Source organism: Pan troglodytes, chromosome 2 (genome assembly GCF_028858775.2).
Source record: "Pan troglodytes isolate AG18354 chromosome 2, NHGRI_mPanTro3-v2.0_pri, whole genome shotgun sequence".
Lineage (NCBI taxonomy): Eukaryota > Metazoa > Chordata > Mammalia > Primates > Hominidae > Pan > Pan troglodytes.
Window position 1 is genome coordinate 125120080 of NC_086015.1, and position 22169 is coordinate 125142248.

At 37.0% G+C, this 22169-nt stretch overlaps 2 protein-coding genes across 8 annotated transcripts in view; one reads left to right on the forward strand and one right to left on the reverse strand.

Moving 5' to 3' along the window:
* Positions 1-1028, reverse strand: part of IQCB1 (IQ motif containing B1) — a 64788-nt gene extending 63760 nt beyond the window's left edge. For 2 of the 3 annotated variants that reach the window (XM_003309945.6, XM_063806162.1), the window contains exons 1-2: positions 804-935; positions 229-317 (exon numbers count right to left, since the gene is read on the reverse strand). The gene's annotated coding sequence lies outside the window, so the exon portion shown is untranslated. Of the gene's footprint in view, positions 1-228; positions 318-803 lie in introns of all 3 variants that reach the window. The other variant, XM_009446271.3, reaches the window with a different exon arrangement.
* EAF2 (ELL associated factor 2) overlaps positions 971-22169 on the forward strand; it is a 59368-nt gene continuing 38169 nt past the window's right edge. For 3 of the 5 annotated variants that reach the window (XM_009446276.4, XM_009446275.5, XM_016941741.3), the window contains exons 1-3: positions 1018-1227; positions 10268-10362; positions 20596-20732. In XM_009446276.4, the coding sequence (XP_009444551.2) occupies positions 1122-1227; positions 10268-10362; positions 20596-20732 (338 nt within the window). In that variant the 5' untranslated portion in view covers positions 1018-1121. Of the gene's footprint in view, positions 1228-10267; positions 10363-20595; positions 20733-22169 lie in introns of all 5 variants that reach the window. The other 2 variants (XM_001165769.6, XM_063806167.1) reach the window with 2 other exon arrangements.

A 22169-nucleotide genomic window follows, 5' to 3' on the forward strand; every position in this document is an offset into this window, starting at 1 on the left:
GAGACATAACCACCTACCCCAAAATCAATAGACAAATGTGCCTAAGGCAGAAGGTGAGGGAGTGCAGTTGGATTGCATAATTACCCTGAAAAACCACCTGTTATGGAAACCATCTGTAAACTTTCTCTTGGGTGTTTCTCCTATAATTCAACACTTCTCCCATCTTTACATTAAATTCATGAAATTTGACACAAAAAGACAATTATTTATCTATTTTAAGGCTACTACCCTGTTGCCAGGCCACCGGGTCCGGCCCAGCCTTGATTCTTCGGGAATCACGTCTCCCTCGCCGCGCCTGTTACTGCCTCCACGGATCACTGTGAGGAAAATAAATGAAAAGGAAATTCAGTGCGATCCTGTTGCGGCTGATCCTAAATGTCTGCAGTTGCTATCTCCGAATCCTCTTTCTCCTCCCCACTACACATCCCCTTCTCCAGTCCTAGGACCACAAGAAACTTCCTCTGGTACAAAAAGGTCAGAAAACGATTACTGAGGTAACAGCGTCGCTTCAAGTCTAAGGACCGAGATTCTGGGGCCGCTGGGCTCCTTTACTCCAGATTCTAGACCCGGCTTTCGCGCTACCAGGCCTTGGATAAGACACTAGGCCCTGTGCCTGGACACTGCACCTCCCCAGGCCTCAGTTTCCACACCAGATCTCTACAGAGTGGGCGTGAGGGCAGGCCGATTCTCCCGTTAAGAGCTCTTACAAGCCGGCTGACTTCGTCCAGGAGCCTGGGGTCCTGGCCTCCTGGTAGGCGCCCTGGGGCCCTCTCCCTCCCCAGCCACCACCTCAGATAAGTTACCTCATCCTAGCTTCGCGTTCTTCCACTAAAGAACCTGGCTCCCACGCCGCACTACAGCGCCGCGGCCTTCCCGGGGCAGCGTGCGTCGCGACGCGGGAAGGGGCCTGGAGGCGGGACTAGGAGCCTCGGAGTCAAGGGGCGGAGCGCCCTTTGCTAATAAGCCAATCAGAACGTGAGACGCTCCCGGTGGGGCGGTGCGCGTCGAGCGCGGGGTGGAGTCTGGGTGACGGCTGGCGGGATCAAGTGCAGCTGCTTCAGGCTGAGGTGGCAGATAGTGAGCGCTGGTGGCGGAGTTAAAGTCAAAGCAGGAGAGTAATTATGAATAGCGCAGGGGGATTCTCACACCTAGACCGTCGCGAGCGGGTTCTCAAGTTAGGGGAGAGTTTCGAGAAGCAGCCGCGCTGCGCCTTCCACACTGTGCGCTGTGAGTGAGGACCATCCGGGGATAGAGGGGGAGCCTCCCGGGATGGGGGTGAAGAGGCACAAACCCCTCTGGGTTTTGTTCCCACAGTACCCCTTACACTGTTGGAGACTACGGGGCGGGGAGGGGGGAGGCAGCGCGATCCTCTATCCTGCTCGGAGTCTTAGGGGGTCGGTGGAAGAAATCGGAGTAGAGCAAATGTGGGTAAACCCTGGACAGAGAGCGTTGAGACCAGCAGACAGGAAGGGAAAGTGTGAAAAAAAGTCTGTAGAGGTGACTGTGGAGACAGACGTGACAGGTGGATGATGCAAGGGTGGACAGGAAAATAATAAGGTGACAAATGGGAAGGGACTAAGGACCGAATGCCGGGGAAGTTGAATGCCTTGAGGCTGGTGGGGCAATATTCTCTCTTTTCATCACTTTTTCTCACCTCTGGCAGATGAGGGTTCTTATTTGGTGTGTTCTTTGCAAAGGGAGAAATTCTCAACCATCCCAATGATCTGTATATCTCTTTGGACCCCAGATTTCACTCAGTTATCAAATACTGATTATCAAAGTATTCGAGGGTGTGTTATTAATTTCTTTATTTGGAAGATGCTTACCTCCCTATGATTTCTACCCTTTGGTTTTCTTTATGTCCTCTGGAACTAGTTTTAATAAATTATTCTCTTTTATGTTGTTGGAGTAGAAAAAGGAGCTCTTTTGCTTTAGCAGTTGGATGATATAGATTCCAGGAAGGAAAATATAGCATATAAGTTTTTATGTGTAAGACATTCGTTTTTTGCATAACAACTGTCATAGAATTGTAGAGCGGGAAGGAAACTTCAAGATCACTGAATTATAACTTCTCATTTTTCTGTGGTAAAACTGTAAGTATTTTTTCACTTCCTTTCCCCAGCCTTGCCCTTCCTTAATATCTCATCATTCCGCCTTTCTCAGTCATTCTGTACTCGGGTTGTTTAGAGACCTTTATGGTTTTTACTCTGAAATGTTCTGTGGTTCAATCAAAACAACTAATTAAAACATACATTCTCCCAAAAGTTTATTTCAGTTGTAGACAATTTAGTTATAGTTACTCAAAGTAAAGGTATGAAGAACCACTGGTTTTAACCCTGCAAGAATATATTTACTAAAAGGGTTTTTTTTTTTAAAGCAAAATTAACATCCAATTGGTAGAATAAATGGGTGAGATATTTGTGAACAGAAACTCTTCAACAGTGTCCCTTGTTTATTCTTCTTTATCATATACTTTCTCATCCAGAGCTCCCCACGATGAGATAGTGCCGTGCTGGCTCTGCATTTTCTCTCTCTCTTCAGTCCCATTTTCCGGAAGTGTGATATGCGTCTTTATCTGGTTTCTCCATGCCTTTTTCTCAAATAGTATCTACTCTCTCCTTTTCTCTTCCTTCTCAGGTATGCAATAGTCTTAATATTAATTTTTCAAGTTACAAGGGCTTAAGATTATAAAAATTTGCTTAAGAATATATTTCTATATGATTTGGGTATATATTCTCTTATGTAGGGCACAAATCCCAATTTAAATGAATAAAAAATTGCCTTTGAAAATAATCTTGCAGGTCCTTCAAAGCCTTTCATTTATAAAGGTTCTGAAAATGCCAGTATCTTGAAAGTCAGAGGATCAGATGATCCAGCTACCAGAATGAAAATAAACAAAAATAAGCAAAACAACAATAATGACAATAATAAATAAACAAACATACATGTTTGAATACACACTTAGTCCTGTGGAAGACAGAACTATTAGAAAGGTTTTCAGTCCTTATTTTCTTTTATTGTTGTTGTTGAAGCAGGTGTGGTAATGGCACAGAATCATTTTAGATTTATTTAAATAAAACTGTTTATTATTCTTGAGGACAGGTTCATTTCCAATGTAATCCTCACTCTTAAGAACTCAGAGTGAGGTTTGAAAATTGTAGAATAGTATGAAGCTGATGTTCATGCAGATAAGGGGGACCTAATTTATAACCAACCCTCAAGCCAATGTCATTGGAGAGAAAGTAATATTCTGCCTTTATTTACAGGAGCAATTCTGCCTGTCTGATATAAGACTTCAGGCAAACCCGGATGTGAATCCTGGTCTCCACCACCTATATATATAATGTGACTTTGGGAACATTCTCTAAGCTCTCAACCTCAGTTTTCTTATGGCTAAAAGATAATAGTAATATTTACATTTCATGGTTTGTGTAAGGATTAAATAAGATAGCATAAACAACCTGGAACAATATTTGCCACAGGGTAGAGAATAAATAGTAGTCACCATTAATGTTGAAGAGTTATATTCATATGTGTACGAGGGGTGCTAATGAATGTAATTTAGTCAGACTTTGAAACAGCATTTATCAGAGTTTAGCAATAAAAACTATCAAAAAGATAGTCTGGCATGTGGTAGGAAGGGCATGGGATGTTCTATCAACGATAAGCTGAATGCTTAGCAACAGGTGCTTTACCGGGTAGAAGAGTTTCAATAACAGGACCTACTAGAATCAATTTTGAATTGGGAGTAGTACTAGTTTTACTATTTATATCCAGATAAGGGAATGAATTGTGAAATCCTAAGTTTGTAAATGACACCACTTTTTTGTGTCCTTAAATGATGAGCTAATGAGCAGTGTGGGTTTTGGAGTTGGTTGAATTCATTCAAATCCCGGAAAATAAACTGATGATAATAATTGTGGATTCTTATGAAAATATTGGCATTATGTGATGTTACAGTTAAAATAATCAGAAAAGCGATAAACATTGGCAGAAAAGGTATTAAATACAAAGTAGAAAATGGTTTTCTACTCTTCATGCAATATAATAAGTAATTCCATTGTAAACCTGAAAAAATTGCATAGATGAAAGAAATCCAGAGAGAATAAATAAATGGTAAAGTTGGTGGTAGGGTTTCCAGACCAAGGAGAACTGAGAAATGAACTATTTAGTCTGGAATCATAGCAACTTGGAAGAGAATATGTTTGACATTTAGAAGCATACAGAAAGTATGAACATGAGATTATTCAACAAATTCTTTAATTCTGGAACTAAACCACTTGAAACTCGGAAGTTATATACTTTTTAAAAAGTGTGTGAGGACAAAAGACAACACTGCTTGATATAATGGGTAATAAAGAGTAGAGTTTTTTAATCCTAACAGTAGAATAATTAGAAATGTAAATAGATTCAGAATAGTTTTGGCAGATTTATTAATTATGAATTCATGTTTATCATTAAGTAAAGTTAAAGATATTTTGCATACATTTGTCTCTTGCAGATAATCTCATATACTATAGGCATCTATGTAGTCTTCAGGGACCTGTGAACCCCTTGGGATTGTACAGTATTTGATATGTATGTTCATATATGTATTTTTCTGTGGAGAGGATCAATGATTGGTCTATAATTTTCATCAGGTTTTCATAGGGATGGATTTATGACTGTCTCTCATCTCCTAATACTGCTCCCCATACACATACATACAAGTTAAGATCTGTGGATGTAAGACAAACAGGCTATATAATATGAGGAGATAAATTATGTGGCTTGAGTTCCTGACTTCATCATTTATTGACTTCATTACTTTAGAGGAGTTCTCCATTAGTAAAAAGTGGGCAAAATGTTCAACCCCAAATTTTTTTGTGAAGATTAAAATTGATAGTATATTGTAAAGAAAAAAATCACTTCATAAACACTAAAACAGAGGTTATAGATTAATAGCATATAGGCTGAGCTTGACTTTAGAAGTGCTTTGTTTGGTCCACACCATTGTTGTTTTATCTTGAGTTAGTTGCAAATACCTAACATTCAGGACCTTTTATATAAAAAATCTAGATTTTCAGCTCATCTTTAAAAATCAGATGATAAGCTGGCAACATTGATCCCATATCTTCTCTTGGCAGCAGTTGGGTGGAGCAGAGTTATGAGATTGGGCTTATTCATCCTCCGTGTGACTATGATTCCCACTGGTCAGCTTGACTGCCTGGGTTACCTTGCTGGCCTCTCTAAAGCATCATTTAGCTGTAGTTAAATGACAACCATACCTTCCAGTATTTCCCTTTGTGTTACTGTGAGAAAAATATTAGAAGTCAGAGGGCCATAGTTTTATTCTGGGATGTCATTTCTAAGGTTTTAAATATTTATCATAAAAAATTCTTTATTGTAAAATATTAATAATGGATGCTGTCTATGAGAACAGAAGTATACTGGTGAAAAGTATGAAAGGAAAATGGCAGTCTAACCTAAAGAGATTGAGAGTTTTGAAGTAGAGATGAATCTGAGCCACAGAAAATAATTAGAAAACAAGCATTTTACACATAATTTAACACTTTATATATACTTAAAATAAGTTTAGAAGTGATTCAGAGAAGAGTGAAGAATATGAACCTGAATGAACTACAAGATCCCTTCTGTATCCATTACATTAAAGGCACTGTGCTAGAGCCACTATGTGGAGAAATTAAAGTATGAGTACTATGCTTTAAAAAATTACAATCTAATAGGACATGTCCACGAAAAGGTAAATAATAGGTCGGGCACCGTGCCTCACGCCTGTAATCCCAGCACTTTGGGAGGCTGAGGAGGATGGATCACGAAAGTCAGCAATTCAAGACCAGCCTGTTCAAGATGGTGAAACCTTGTCTCTACTGAAAATACAAAAATTAGCCGGTCGTGGTGGCGGGCGCCCGTAATCCAGCTTCTTGGAAGGCTGAGACAGAGAATTGCTTGAACCGAAGAGGCGGAGGTTGCGGTGAGCCGAGATCGCGCCGCTGCACTCCAGCCTGGGCGACAGAGTGAGATTCCCTCAGGAAAAAAAAAAAAGCCAGGCGCGGTGGCTCACGCCTGTAATCCCAGCACTTTCGGAGGCTGAGGCGGGCGGATCACGAGGTCAGGAGTTCCAGACGAGCCTGAACAACATGGAGAAAGCCCGTTTCTACTAAAAATACAAAAATTAGCGGCCTGTGGTGGCGCGTGCCTGTAATCCCAGCCACTCAGGAGGCTGAGGCAGGAGAATCGCTTGAACCAGGGAGGCGGAGATTGTAGTGGGCCAAGATCGCGCCACTGCACCCCAGCCTGGTGACAGAGGGAGACTTCGTCTAAAAAAAAAAAAAAAGAAAGAAAAAAAAAGGGCCGGGTGCGGTGGCTCACGCCTGTAATCCCAGCACTTTGGGAGGCCGAGGCAGGCAGATCATGAGGTCAGGAGATCGAGACCATCCTTGCTGACACGGTGAAACCCCGTCTCTACTAAAAGTACAAAAAATATTAGCCGGGAGTGGTGACGGGCGCCTGTGGTCCCAGCTATTCGGGAGGCTGAGGCAGGACAATGGCATGAACCCAGGAGCGGAAGTTGCAGTGAGCCGAGATCTCGCCACTGCACTCCAGCCTGGGGGACAGAGCGAGACTCCGTATCAAAAAAAGAAAAAAAAAAAAAAAGGTAAATAATATCAGGTAGGTAGTTTATGATAGGTTTTGATTAATGGTTTAGTAAATGCTACAGGAATGGAGAAGAAATTGAGATTCTGGGTAGTACGGAAAGGACTGCACCCTGAAATAGCTTCAGAGAAGAGGGAACTTTGAAATAGGATTCAAATTCTAAGAGAGCAAAAGGATAGAGAAAAGCAGAAGGGCAGACCATAAGGTGTTCCAGTAGTTTAGCTGATTGAAAACTAGCTTGTCCACAGCAAGAATGGAAGGGGATGGCTTTGAAAAATATTAAAGAAGATGTAATAATTAGATGTAAATGATGAACGACATAGAGGAATATTTAGAGTAATCCTTAGATTGATGAGCAGAACTTTGAAGGATAGTTACAATTAGAAAGTTGAGGACTACCGGGCACGGTGGCTCACGCCTGTAATCCCAGCACTTTGGGAGGCGGAGGCGGGCGTATCACCTGAGGTCAGGAGTTCAAGACCAGCCTGGCCAATTTGGTGAAACCCCGCCTCTACTAAAAATACAAAAATTAGTCGGGCTGTAGTGGCGCACGCTTGTAATCTCAGCTACTCAGGAGGCTGAGGCGGGAGAATCACTTGAACCCAGGAGGCGTACGTTACAGTGAGCCGAAATCGCGCCACTGTACTCCATCCTAGGCGGCAGAGGGAGACCCTGTCTCAAAAAAAAAAAAAAGAAAAAAAGAAAAAAGATAGAAAGAAATAGATAGTTGAGGACCAGCCAGGCGCAGTGGCTCATGCCTGTAATCCCAGCATTTTGGGAGGCTGAGGCGGGTAGAACATTTGAGGCCAGGAATTCAAGACCAGCCTGACCAATATGGTGAAACCCCGTGTTTACTAAAAATATAAAAAATAAGGCCGGGCGCGGTGGCTCACGCCTGTAATCCCAGCAGCACTTTGGGAAGTCGAGGCGGGCGGATCACGAGGTCAGGAGTTCGAGACCAGCCTGACCAACATGGTGAAACCGTCTCTACTAAAAATACAAAAATTAGCCGGATATGGTGGTGCGCGCCCGTAATCTCAGCTACTCAGGAGGCTGAGGCAGAAGAATCGCTTGAACCCGGGAGGCGGAGGTTGCAGTGAGCTGAGATCGCACCACTGCACTCCAGCCTAGGCGACAGAGAGACTCCGTCTCAAAAATAAAAAAAATAAAAAAATAAAAAAATTTCCGGGTGTGGTGGCATGTGCCTGTAATCCCAGCTACTCAGGAAACTGAGGCAGGAGAATCGCTCGAACCCGGAAGGCAGAGGTTGCAGTGAGCCGAGATCTAGCCACTGCACTCCAGCATGCAGGACAGAGTGAGACCCTGTCTCAAAAAATAATAATAATAAATAAAGTTGCGGATCAACAAAGTCCACTAGTATAGGCACCCACATAGGGCATGACGATAACTTATTTATAAATAGTGAAAGATTTTATGAGGCAGTTACTTCATTTCTACTGTATATATCCATATAAAATGACTTTGGTTCTTATTTTAGATTCATAAATGGTATTTGCTAGCCCAAACTAAAGTTTTTTTTCTCTCTTTGTTGACATTGATATATCTTGGCCAACCTTTCATCTTTTTTATTCTAACTGGTTTTTGTAGTTCGTTTTTCTACCTTTAGAAAACAGTTGCATGATCTTGGGCAAGGAACTTAATTTTTTTCCACCCTCACTTCCCTTATCTGTAAGATGGAGTATTCACTACTTTTCAGGATTGGTGTGAAGCTTCAAAGTAAAAATCATCAGGAAAAACTTTTAAAATTGATCAGCATGTAATAGCTGTTAATTATTGTTGTTTTGGTTCATATCTGTGTTCATTCTCTTAGATTTTCTGGCTTCTTCTACTTTATCTCTGTGATACTTACTCAAGTTCAGTTCTGATTTTTTTCTCCTCAATAGCACTGTCCTTTCAACAATTGACATTATTTAAAACTTATTTCCCTCAGTCCAAACCCTTTTTCAAGCATCTAAAACTTAACACCTTAATTATACCTTTCACTTTTCTCACTTTGCCACTGCTAACAAACTCCTCAACTTATTTTCAGTCTAATCTTTATCCTTTGATTCTTCAGTTATACTTTCTAGGGATATACTGTAAATCAAAACTCTTTCACATTTTCATATTGCTTATGTTATTTTTATAACTGTATCTTAAAATCTAGGAATAAGCATCAAGATCTTATTCAATTTTTAATTAAAGCACCATGAAGAATAAACTATATTATAAAAATACTTTCTGTAAATTGTTTATATTCATTTGCATTTATGTTTATTTAAGGAATAGAGGAATGGATTTCATTTATTTCAGAGTTGTTATAAGAGGTAAATATGAAGTGTTAAGCATGGTGCCTGGCATGTAGTAAGTGTTCCATAAATGTCAGCTATTTTAATTTTCATCGTGAAGCAGGGCCAGCCTTTGTTTATTTACAGAGCAATAATTTGATGATTATTGGAAAATTCTCCTTTCCCAAGGTTTGCTAATTATAAGTCCCTAAATTCCACTTATAAATATCCAGTACTTTGGATTTAGACTTTCTGCCTTTGGGGCCTTTTTGTTAATATGAAGATTAATCTTTTGGAACAATGGGTAATAACTGGGAGGGGCCTCTGTGGAGCTGGTAATGTTCTATTTCTTGATTTGGTTGGTGGTTACATGTGTCACTGTGTAAAAGTCAAAGCTTAATTTTTGTTCTCTTTTGCATTATACCATATTTTAATAAGGAGCTAATGTAAATATACCACAGGGAACTATATATCAGAATTATTAGTTGTTGATGTATATTCATATGAATTAGTTTTAAATGGCTTTAATTGCTTAGAGGTTTTTAAGCTTGTTTAACATGTGAAATATCTTACTACCCTGAATTTCCTCCTAGATGATAGATTTTAATGGCGTCATTTGAACTATGATTTAACTCAAAATTAAATTTTATTTTAAGATCTTCTAAAGTGACAGATTTGGTTAAATTATACATCATTTAGTGGTGTACATATTCATGAAAAAAACTGTTAAACTAGAAAGATTACTTTTTCTTAAGTTTCTTCGTTAATATGTACTGTATTTGCTATGTATTCATTCATTTTGTTCTGATAGAATGACAGACAAGTGGTAGTAGAATGACAGACAAGTGGTAGTAGGCACCAAAGGTGCTTTAAAAAAAATTTATGAGCCAACATTCATGAACTAAGTCAGCAGCCATTAAAAATGACATAAAAAAGAAAAATTTATGGGAAAAAAGGACTGAAAATTGAAAACATTCTACCAATATCAGTTTTTTAGCAAGTTGTGAAAACACTGACATTATTTAGTTTTTAGCAGTAGAACACATTAGTCAGGTTCATCTTGATCTAAACAGGATTCTATGGAAGCATGAGTGTCAGTAATTCTGTTTTAGAGTATAGCTATTTCTTTTTTCTCAGAATTATGCATACAGAAATAAATAAACTAGATTGTATTTTGTTTGTTCATTTGTAATATGAATACTTTAAACCATTTTAATTACAAAGCTCTTGAAAAATGATTTATCATTCTGAAACATGCTCATAATTTTTATATCCAAATATCATTACATTTTATAAAAATTGGTATTTGTATCTATTTTTAGATGACTTCAAACCTGCTTCTATTGACACTTCTTCTGAAGGATACCTTGAGGTTGGTGAAGGTGAACAGGTGACCGTAACTCTGCCAAATATAGAAGTGAGTATTTCTGTATATTTAAAGTGATCACTTTTGTGGGATGCTCAGTAAATTTAAATGAAAATAATTGCACAATTTGTGTAGTGATAATTGGTTAAAGTAATTAGTAAGCACAGCAAAGCAAAAACCATATTTTAAACTACTTTAGGCAAAAAAAAAAAATCTTAAAATACTTTAGTCCATTTAATAGTTCCAAGAACTATCATAGCAAATGATTTGAAAAAAAATTAGAGTCTAAACAAATATTTATTAAATTCCTACTATAAGCCAGATTTTAAACACTGACCTTAGGATAGTAACATATCCCTTGCCTTCTAGTCCTAATCTTTTATAGCAGACAGACACATAACATCTAGTGTTATAAGTTAGAGCATATATGAAATTCTATGTAACCACATAAGTAGAAGCAAATACTCTGCCTGGTGGAATCTTAAAAAGCTTCATAAAGCAAGCAATATTTCAGCTGAGCCTTTAAAGGACAAGTAAGATTTTATTGGGTAAACAAGGAGTAGAATAAGCAAACAGAACAGTATGTGAAAAGCTCTGATGCTGAAAGAACAAAGAGTTTGTGGAATAAGTGACTTTATGTAGTAAATCATAGTATAATGAAAAATGGGATGGGCACGGTGGCTCACCCCTGTAATCCCAGCGCTTTGGGAGGCCAAAGCGGGTGGATCACGAGGTCAAGAGTTCCAGGCCAGCTTGGCCAACATGGTGAAGCCCTGTCTCTACTAAAAACACAAAAATTAGCCAGTCATGGTAGTGGGCACCTGTAGTCCCAGCTATTTGGGAGGTTGAGGCAGGAGAATCGCTGGAACCTGAGAGGCAGAGGTTGCAGTGAGCCGAGATCACGCCACTGCACTCCAGCCTGGGCGATAGAGCGAGACTCCTCCGTCTCAAAAAAAAAAAAAAAAAAGAAAGAAAGAAAAAGAAAAAGAAAAATGATTGATAGCAACAGAGACTAGAAAAGTAGGTCAAGATGAAATTGTGAAGGATATTTTATGTTGTAATGTAGAATTTGGACTTTATCCCATAGGTATTAGAAAACCATTAGAAGTTTTAATACAGAGAGGTAACATGATTAGATTTAGATTTGTTAGATTAGAAAATCTCTTTCTTTTTAAAACCACTCCTCAAACTCTGGCTGAAAGTCCAATGATTAGAATTCTAATGATTAGATTGTGTTTTTGAAAGAACTTCAGCTGGAGTTTGAGGAGTGGTTTTAAAAAGGAAGAGACTGTCAGGGAGGCCCTAACCAAAAGTTTTGTCCATTAAAAAAATTTCCAGATGTATCCAAGTAACGGTACCAAATACTATTTGCATACAAATACAAGTTCTTTGTTGTATCCTCTAGTTTTCTCAGTCCTTGAGTTAGAAATTTTTGAGTATTCAGCTTAAGTTTCTTTTTCTTTTCTTTTATACTGACTTTGTCTATTCTCAGAAAAAAAATCAAGACTGTAACTTTATACTTTAATACATAAAGAAAATGCTGGATTTTTTGAGATTTTTTCTTTGTTTTGTTTAATTTTTGTAATAGGGGTGGTTTTGTGCTGGTCCATCCACATTCTCCTTTATGCATTAATGAGATGGTTTACCATGGTTATACGTATAGCAAGTAAACTCTCTATCCTCTCATCTGCTGTCTTTCTCTTATTTTTTATCAGTTAACCATTTATTGAGAGCCCACTGTTATGTCAGACTGTGTCAGTTACTGTCTCTGGAGATTTTCCTAAGGCTAATTAAATTTGTATAGGCTTTTTATTGAATATTTCTATTTGTTCTCTCTGGAACTCAAGGAAATGAAAAATCTATTTAGTATGAGATGTTGTAGATAAGTTAATCGTTGTATTACTCTTATGAAAAATTGTTCAGGTTCTAGTATCTCTAAAACAATTTGGAAATTTAATCTCCAGTAACCTGAGGCTTCTTTGCTTTATGATGTTTATTAAAGAAAAACCTGAACCAACCACTGAATTTTAAGAGTTTAAAGCCTCACATTAACAACAGGAACCATTGCGCCATCCCACTCCAGCCTGGGCAACAAGAAACTCTGTCTCAAAAAACAAACAAACAACAACAACAACAAACAGGAACCACTAGTCTATTGTCTCAGGCTATATAGTATTATTGATCAGTAATGATTGGTTTGCAGAATCACTTTAGTTGGATTTTTTTTTTGCCAAGTAGAATATTGTTTTCTCAAGTTGCCACCCTCCCATCCTCATCCCTTGCATTGCTCTTCTCCTCCAAAGAAATGAGGTTTCTTATGTTTAATAATAAACCCTTGTCATTCATTCATATCTTGCTTTAACCAAGAGTTACCATCTTCCAGGTGTTTGGTTATGGTCTCAATTGAAATATGTCTTAAAGGAAGCACAGTTACAGGAGGCCTATGTTTTCAAGCCTGTGAATTGTAAACTTCAGAAATTGTAAAGAAATCATTTGGGAAAAAGTCACTACCACCACCACCGCCCCTTTCCACAAGCCCCCACAGATATGTCCAAAAAAGAATATGCCTCAGTATTTGTGTGTGTGTATATGCGTGGACATTCTGTGTGATAAGTCCTATTCTAGGTAGCTGCCACTGCGAATACAGAAGTAGACTAGACACAGTCAGTGTCCTGAAACATTTTATCATTTAATGGGAGAGACAGGAAATAACTGATTAAAATGTAGAAATCTAAGAACTATAAAAAGATATACATAGAATATTATAGAAACAGGAAAGAGAGGTATCTCAGCCAGGGTACAGGGAGGAGACGTCAGGACACACTGAGTTTTGAAGATGAGTTAAAGTTACCCGGGTAAAGGAGAGAGGGAAGGACATTTTAGTCAGAGAAAAGAAAAAGACAAGGACTAAGATACAACAACAAAAGAAAGTTTGTTAAACATTTGAAGAACTACATATAATGCCTAGTGGCATATATGTAGTTACATATGTAGGCATATATGTAGGCTAGGTCAAAAGGGGTGCATATGAGGACAAGGAGGGTAATATTTAGATATTTAGGAATCAGATTGATAAAGGGTCTATTATATAATATAAATTAATTATAACTCATTTAAACAGTGAAAATGAAAGAGTTGGGGAGAGGGGGGAGGAGGTATGCAAGGAGAAGAGTTCTGTGCTCCTGAGATTAGTTCAGATGGTCTAACCATTGTTCTATATGTGCATTTTAGTTAATATTGTGTATTAAAGGATAAGTCTTAATGCTCAAAGTATGTTAAAAATAGATGTAGTAAATCAGTCCCTTTATGAATGTCCTTTTATTAGTTTTTAGGAAGGCCTGTCTTCTGGGGGTGACCTTTATTAGTCCATCTCTTGGAGCTAGACATCCTATACTTAGTCACTGGGATGGTAGAAGAGGGAGAAGAGGAAGGATGAAGGGAAGGGCTCTTTGCTAGTATCTCCATATCTAGACAATGGTTTTAGATGATAACCACAGGTCTATATGAGCGTTTTTACTAAAGTGCCTGTGTTCATTGTGGACAAAGTTCATTATTTTGCAACATCTAAGCTTTATGAATGGGGTGACAACTTATGATAAAAACTAGAGCTAGTGAATTAGCCAATTTGTAAATACCTTTGTTATAATTGATAGAAAAGATGCATTTTGGAGATGGAATTGTTAAGCTGCCTCTGAGCAGTGTATGCCAGGACTTGTTCATTAGGTTGGCAGCAGAGGGGCAGAAGGAAGTATACAGGCAGAGATGTATGCAGATGTGTCCATATATGTCCATATTTACATTTTGATAGCCATTGATATATGCATCTCTTTTGGCTGCACTATAGGAGTACATTAAGTAATTCAATGGAAATATACTTTGCTAATATTTTAATGGTATAGATCTGCTAATGAATTCTCTTAAAAACATTATACTTAGTGTATTCTGCTGCTGTGTGTTTCATTTTAAATTGAGCATTAAGGGAATGCAGGATTTAAATTGCAACTCTGCCAATGCTTCTATCTAGAGGCGTGTTGCCATTTTTGTCTTCTATGAAATTTTTGTCCCAAGAAAGGCAGGATCACTTTTTTTTTTTAGCAGTTTGAGTTGGTGTAGTGTATTCTTGGTTATCAAAATACTCATATAGCTTTGGGATTTTGAATTGGTAAATATTCATGATGTGTGAAAAATCATGATACATACTGTACAATGTCAGTCCCATAAAATTGGATGTTGTGTCTACACACACACAGGATCTAGAAGAACATGTCAAACTATAAACTGCTTGTGATTGTGAATGACTTTGTTCTTTGCTTCTTGTGCTTTTCAGTTTCCTATAATGCACATATTAACTTTTAAAAAATAAGGGTTATTTTAAAAGCCCCCCCACCCCACAAAAAAAAAGAGAATGAAAGAGTTATTTAGATCGCCATCTGTCAAAAGCAAATATTGTTTCTCCTGGGTATGTAGTCCTTGAACAATCATGAATAACAATGGAAATTACATTCTCAGATAGACTTTGTGAGGGGTTTCCCCCTTCACTTAAAGAACATCTTCAAGCAGGTAGGAGGTTTGCTTTTCTTCAGTGTTCTTAATTCTGTAGGTTTTTTGTGGAAATGTAATGGTTATTAGTTTGAGGCATTTAGATTCTTCTATTGTTTATATGAACTTGCTTTCGTCATCCTGGTATAACTGCCTAGGAAGCGTAGAGTCAGACCATAAAATAGAGCTTTTATTATATTATAATTTTAAGAGTATGTTTGGTTCTTTGATAGGGTAGATTTTCTAATTCCATTTGTCTTAGGTTTCTATGGTATTACCAAATACAGAAAAATTAATAAAAACGAACACTGATAGTCTGGTTAAATAGTGGGCATTTACGAATCTCTCTTCCTTGCAAACAGTTCTCCATGATTGCTACAAAATTTCAAAGTGTTGAATTTTGAAAGAAAAAGTTTTACTTAACTTGACTGTTAAGATTTGTCATTGGTGCTGAGATTGGCATATTTTTGGCATTGACTCTTTATCTTATGGGGTGCTTCTGTGGGCTTTTACGAAATAGCCCACTGCAAACTTCTAACTATCCTTCTATTATTCAGGCAATGCATTTCTAGTGGTTATGTATAATTCAACCCTCAAATCCTACACTTATGAGGCTCCTATATGTATGAGGGGTACTCCAGATGACCCTCTTGGGCAAAGTCCCTTCCCAAATGAACCTAGTCTGGTTTTCTCCAATGGGTTTACTTAGCCGACATAGGAACATAGTCCATTACATTCTTGGGACCTCATCTGATTTTAGGACCAGAGTCCTATTTTAACATCGTTTTAAAGTTATATTTTTTAATGAAGTATATCTTTAATTATTACAAAATAACATTTTTGTCCTATTTTTGTGTTTTTAAGCTTAAGTGCCTACTTCTCTGATATATATATGTATGTATATATATATGTATATATATATGTATATATATGTATATATGTATGTATATATATGTATATATGTATGTATATATGTATATATATGTATGTATATATATATATCAACCTTTTTTCTTTTGTGTGTTCACAGAATCTTAGTGTCTCTTCCTTTTATTTAGCTGACATTTATATAGCTACCTTTACTTTTTTTCTTTTGTGTATTCATAGAATCTTAGTGTTTCTTCCTTTTATTTAGCTGACATTTTGTATGAAGTATATCTTTTGTTAATATAGTATGCTGTTTTATTTTTAAACCCAGTTTGGCACTTTCTGTTTTTATTGGGAGAATACTGTCTATTCAGTCTATTCACATTTAGTTCAAAATTGATATACTTGATTTTTATTTATCTTATAGTTTATTAGTTTTTAAATATTTGTTGTTTCTTCTTTTATATTCTTTATTAGTTTTACCAACCATTTCTTTTTTTCCCTTTGTCTTTGATTTTTTTTCATTGCTTTTTTTGATTATTCTTATTACTTTGGGGGTACTAGTATACTTTTCCATTCCATTATTGATTATTTTCTTTTCCTGGTGTTCATAATGAGGCATATGATTTTATTTTCTTATATGAAAACTGAGTTCCTCCATTATTTTCCTACCTCTATCAAGTGAGATTTTTAGAATACATTTATTATCCCTTAATAATAAGACTTTTTTTCTCCTCCCTTCCACTTCTCTTTCTTTCCACCTCAGCCAGACACCTAAGTTTTTGCCAAGATATTGTGTTACATTATAGAATATCTTCATGTCAAGAATACTTATTTAGCTCTTACATTATACATTCTCAGACAGTCTATTCTTATTCTTTTTTTTATTATTTTTTGAGACGGAGTCTCGCTCTGTCACCCAGGCTAGAGTGAAGTGGCGCAATCTTGGCTCACTGCAACCTGCATCTCCTGGGTTCGAGCAATTCTCCTGCCTCAGCCTCCCAAGTAGCTGGGATTACAGGCAGTGCCCGCCACCATGCCCAGCCAATTTTTTGCATTTTTAGTAGAGTTGGGGGTTCACTATGTTGACCAGGCTGGTCTCGAACTCCCGACCTCAGATGATCCACCTCCCTTGGCCTCCCAAAGTGCTGGGATTGCAAGCGTGAGCCACCGTGCCCGACCAAGTCTATTCTTATCCATTTAAAGTTAAGTATATATAAATAGCCAGATTTCTTTTATCACTTCTTTTATTTATATTTATATTTTCTCTTCATTCCCCTATGTTGAGGTGTTGGTTCTGATTCCTTTGTTGTATGGTTAAGAGTCCTTTTATTCCCTCAAATAACATATGCACGCACTTATTTTATTTTATTTATTTTTTAGAGACAAGATTTCATTCTGCCACTCAGGCTGGAGTGCAGTGGCACAATTATAGCCCACTGCAGCCTCAAACTCCTGGGCTCAAGCAATCCTCCTGCCTCAGCCTTCCAAGCAGCTAGGACTACAAATGTGCACCACCATGCCCAGCTAATTTTTAATTTTTTTTTGTGGACACAGGTTGTCCCCATGTTGCCCATGCTGGTCGGAAACTCCTGGGCTCAAGTGATCCTTAGCCATCTAAAATGGTGGGATTACATGCATGAGTCACCACACATGACCCACTCACTTATTTTATATTTTATTTTACAGTTTTGTCTTTTGGTTGACAATCCTAAGTCAGTCATTCATGTAAACCAATTATAAGCAATTCTATGTGGTTTGTAAACAGTGGCAAATTAAGAAAGTTGGAGAGTAGATGAGAAGATCATGGAGGGTCCATGTGCAGGTTTATGGAATATGGCTTTATCTGAATACATAGTTTTTTAAGCACAGAAAGATTTTTAAGCATGGGAACAATACGATTAGATTTGCCTGCCCACAGAATGGGGAACAAAATTAGAAAGAGAGTAGGGAGGAGAATAACAATAATCTAGGTGAATGACGATTGAAGGTGTGTCATCACAGTGAACATGGAGCCGATAGGAGGTATTCAATAGTTATTTAGAGGCAATGATAGTTCATATGCTTAGTAGTTGTCTGGTACTTTAGTAGTTGCCTTTCTTGGGGTATTGAATAAGGAATGGACAGAAACTGAAGCTTAAAAGTTAGGAATGGTGTTCAATTTAATGAGGGAGAAAGTTTACATTTATAAAACTTGTTCAAAATGTAGATGGCAGTTGTAGAGATTATGAAAGATTTGTTTCATTTGTTACTTACGACCAGAAATTGTCTATATTGTTCATATTTAACCTTCATTGAATATTTATAAAGGTCTTGATACTTCTTCAGGTGCTGAGAGCAATTTTTTAAAAATTAATGATTAGTTCTTATTTTCAGGATCTCAGAGAACAATAATACATTGTAATTTTTAGATGTATTCCATTCTAATTAAGACTACAGATATCATTAAGAAGAATATCTTGCACAAATCTCTTATCAACTGTAATTTGGAGTCCTTAGGTAACTATTTTGGGGTATCTTACTTGTTTCAGTCAACACATCTGAAAAATTTACTTACCAGCCAAGTAGACCCACTTTGTTTGGTTATGATCATGCTCCTGACTCTCCAGCTTACCAGGGCTTCAACTAAGTGCTCCACATCTAACTGTTTTAGAGCTAGCCCAGACATGTCTTCATCTATGTGTTGTGCATTCTTGATTTTCTGTAGATTACTTTAGTCTTTGGGAGAGGTAGAAAACCCACAAACAACTGTTCCTTTATTTTACATTTATAATTTTCCCTCCATACCTTCAGAAATCTCTAACCTACCCATCTTTTATGGCATTTTCAATTACCTAATTTATCTTATACTCCTCCTAGTGGTCATTTAGTAAATCTCTAATGATTAACTTTAATATGATACACCACTTAGCCTTTTTAGAGGTCATCCTTTTCTAACCTGATCTAACAGTACTATTTTATTATTTTTGTAATATTTGATAAAATTATTATGATAAATCCATTAAAATTTAATGTACTTTTATAAACTCCAAAGACAAACATACACAAATAATTGTTTAGAAATACATATATGTGGGATAAAGCAAAAGAATGACAAACGTAAAATTCCTTCAGGTTTGATGGAGCAGGGACAAAAGATAGGGGAGGAGCATGTAAGTAGATGTAGTTTATTAGTAATGATCTAGGTTTCTTTTATTGCCAACAGAATTGTATAATGAATTACATGTACCCATCACTGAGCTTTAACAATTATCAACATTTTGCTAATCTTTTTATTTTTTAATCTAGAGTCTTACCATTTTTTTCCTTGGCATATTTTATAGCAAATCCCAGACAATGTGCCATTTCATCAATGCTTACTTATGTATCTCTAACTGATAAGGACATTTCTATCTTTATCTAAGCACCATGCTATTATCACAAATAACATAATTGATAATAATACTTCGTCCATAGTCACAATTTTGTGATGATCTCAAAAACGTGTTTTTTACAGACATTTGTCTGTAAAATGTCCTAACTAGAATCCAAATAAGATTTCTACATTGTATTTGAATATTGTATTTCTTGTCTCTTTTATTCTTTAAAAGTCCCTTCCTTTCCTCTCCACCCCTTTTTTAATTTATCTTTTTTAGAGACAGGGTCTCACTGTGTTGCCCAGGTTGGAGTGCAGTGGCTATTCACGGGTGTGATTATGTCACACTGAAGCCTAGAACTCCTGGCTTCAAGCTGTCCTCCTGCTTCAGCACCCATCCTCCACAAGTAGCTGGTACTACAGTGCCTGCACCTGGCTCTCTTCTCTTTTTTATGCCATTGGTTTGTTGGAAAAACCGTACTATCTGTCCTAGAGAATATACCTACATTCTGAACTTCAAATTACTTCTATCTGGATGTATTTAACTTGTTCCTCTATTCCTTCTATTTTCTATATATTGGTAGTTTTATATCTAAGGGCAGGCTGGATTACAGATTCTTTGGGGTTTGATAAGAATTAAATTCTTTGGGGTTTTTGTGTGGTTTTTGGCAAGAGTATTTTATGGATGGTGCAGTGTACTTTCATATGACATCATTAAGCACATAATGTCTGCTTATCTCATATGCTAAAATTAATTAGTGGGTTTAGTGTAAGAGGTGTTCCTTAATATGCATAGGGAGGTACTGCTTTAAGAAAATGCCAGATTTTAAAAATTAAACTTATAAAGCAATAAGAAAGAAGATGAGGAGGCTGGGCACAGTGGCTTCTGCCTGTAATCACAGCACTTTGGGAGACTGAGATGGGTGGATCACTTGAGGTCAGGAGTTCGAGACCAGCCTGACCAACATGGTGAAACCCCGTCTCTACTAAAAATATAAAAATTAGCTGGGCGTGGTTGTCCATGCCTATAGTCCCAACTGCTCTGGAGGCTGAGGCAGGAGAATCACCTGAATCCAGGAGGTGGAGGTTGCAGTGAGCCGAGATCATGCCACTGCACTCCAGCCCGGGCAACAGAGCAAGACTCTGTCTCAAAAAAAAAAAAAAAAAAAAAGGAGGAATAGAAAATATGATTCAAGGCTCTGTTTCCTTATCCATAAAATATATTGGTTGTATTCGAATTGAATCTCAATTACTCATTATAGGCCAAAGAAACAAATCTTTACTGTCCCAAGGTGAGTACCTCCTGTCTTCCCTTTCCTCAATGACAGCAGCTTTGAGATTTCAGCCTGTCTTCATCTGTCTTTTTTACTACACTCTTTGGATTCAGGGTAGTAAATTTAGGTAGTTTATGGGTGACTTGAAGTATAACATAGAAGGAGAAACCCAGAATCAAGATTTCAAAGGCCTTCCCAAGTGAATTCCTATGATAAATTTTAAGTAATAATAATTAACTTTTTAAACAGGGTTCAACTCCACCAGTAACTGTTTTCAAAGGTTCAAAAAAACCTTACTTAAAAGAATGCATTTTGATTATTAACCATGATACTGGAGAATGTCGGCTAGAAAAACTCAGCAGCAACATCACTGTAAAAAAAACAAGGTATGTGGTTTAATGAAATAAATTATATTATAAACATAAATTTCTAAGGAAATGTCAAGAAAAAATTTATTAAGTCACATTATAATATAAGAGTTATTTCTGTGTGGTACAAAAATGTTTTAATCTTTTTCTAAGTTTAAATTTGGTGGAGATCCTAAGCCAAAAGCGTTTTACCACATCACCCTGTGATATATAAAAGCTTGTTTTGCTTCTAAATGCTTTCTATAGGTATAGGTACACTTTTTATCCTATTGTAGATACTTCTGTATAACTGGATTGAAGGAAGCCATTATACATTCTCTAAAATAATTTCATCTTCATTAGTAAAAATTTATTGAGTACCTAGGATGTGTAAGGTACTAGAAAAAGGAAAGTTTGCTCTGCAAACACCTCAAAACTTCTGCATTTTATTCAGATAAACAGACTATTCCATTTAAAAAGTCAATAGGAGAATATACCCATCTCAAATCCTTTTTGGAAATAGGTAACACATTACTTACCATGTAATATAAGGATGTTTGCTCTAAAAGCCATGCAAATAGTATAGACAAAAATTGCTCTAGGAATTAAGAAAAAGGAGAAGTAATGGTAGATTGGAAAATTCAGGGAGGCCTTTTTGATGTACCTTAAGAGGAGGTTAGGATCATAAGAATTACCTTGGGTGCTTGTTAAAAATTAGTTCCCGAATCCAACCTTAAATCAGGGAAGGATCCTGGGAAACTCTATTTTTTAATACCCCCTCACCCCTACCATCCATGCCCTGCTGTGATTCACACCAGAAGAAAGTTTGTGCAATACCGATTTAATTGATTAGAGAGGAGATGAGAATGTAAGACAAGTTTGATATCTGACTTATTCAGGGCCAATGAGTAAGACCTACTTGAACGGAGCAGAGGTTTGTCTCTGTACCTGTGTATACGTTTTGGAAAGTAGGGGGCGATGTTGATATTGGGCTAGAGGTAAGGTTGTAATTTTGTTGGTTGAGGTTAGTGCCATCAATATTAACTAAGAAATTAGGACATTATCTTGCTGGTAGTGGTTACATATTAAAGTCTTTTTAACCAGGGATTGGCATGTTTACAGTTTTGTTTTAAAACATTAATTCAGTAGAGAAACTGAGTAAATGAAACAATGTAGGAATCAGAAAAATGTATAAACCAGGATTTTTGAGGGCAGGAATGAAGAGAAAGTGAGGTTCTAAAGGCTTTTTGAAGGAAGAACTGACAGGATTTGGTGACTGGAAATGGGAGAGGCAAAAATCAAGCATACTTTTATTATACACTCTTCTTAAAGATATTGAAAGAAAAGTATATGAATCTCCTTTATTATCATGCCTGTCTTAAGTTATGAATGGAAACTTTAGAAGTGATTTAGTTTTAACAGAAATGATAATCTTAGAACTTACGGAATATATCGTACCTGTTATACACTTATATT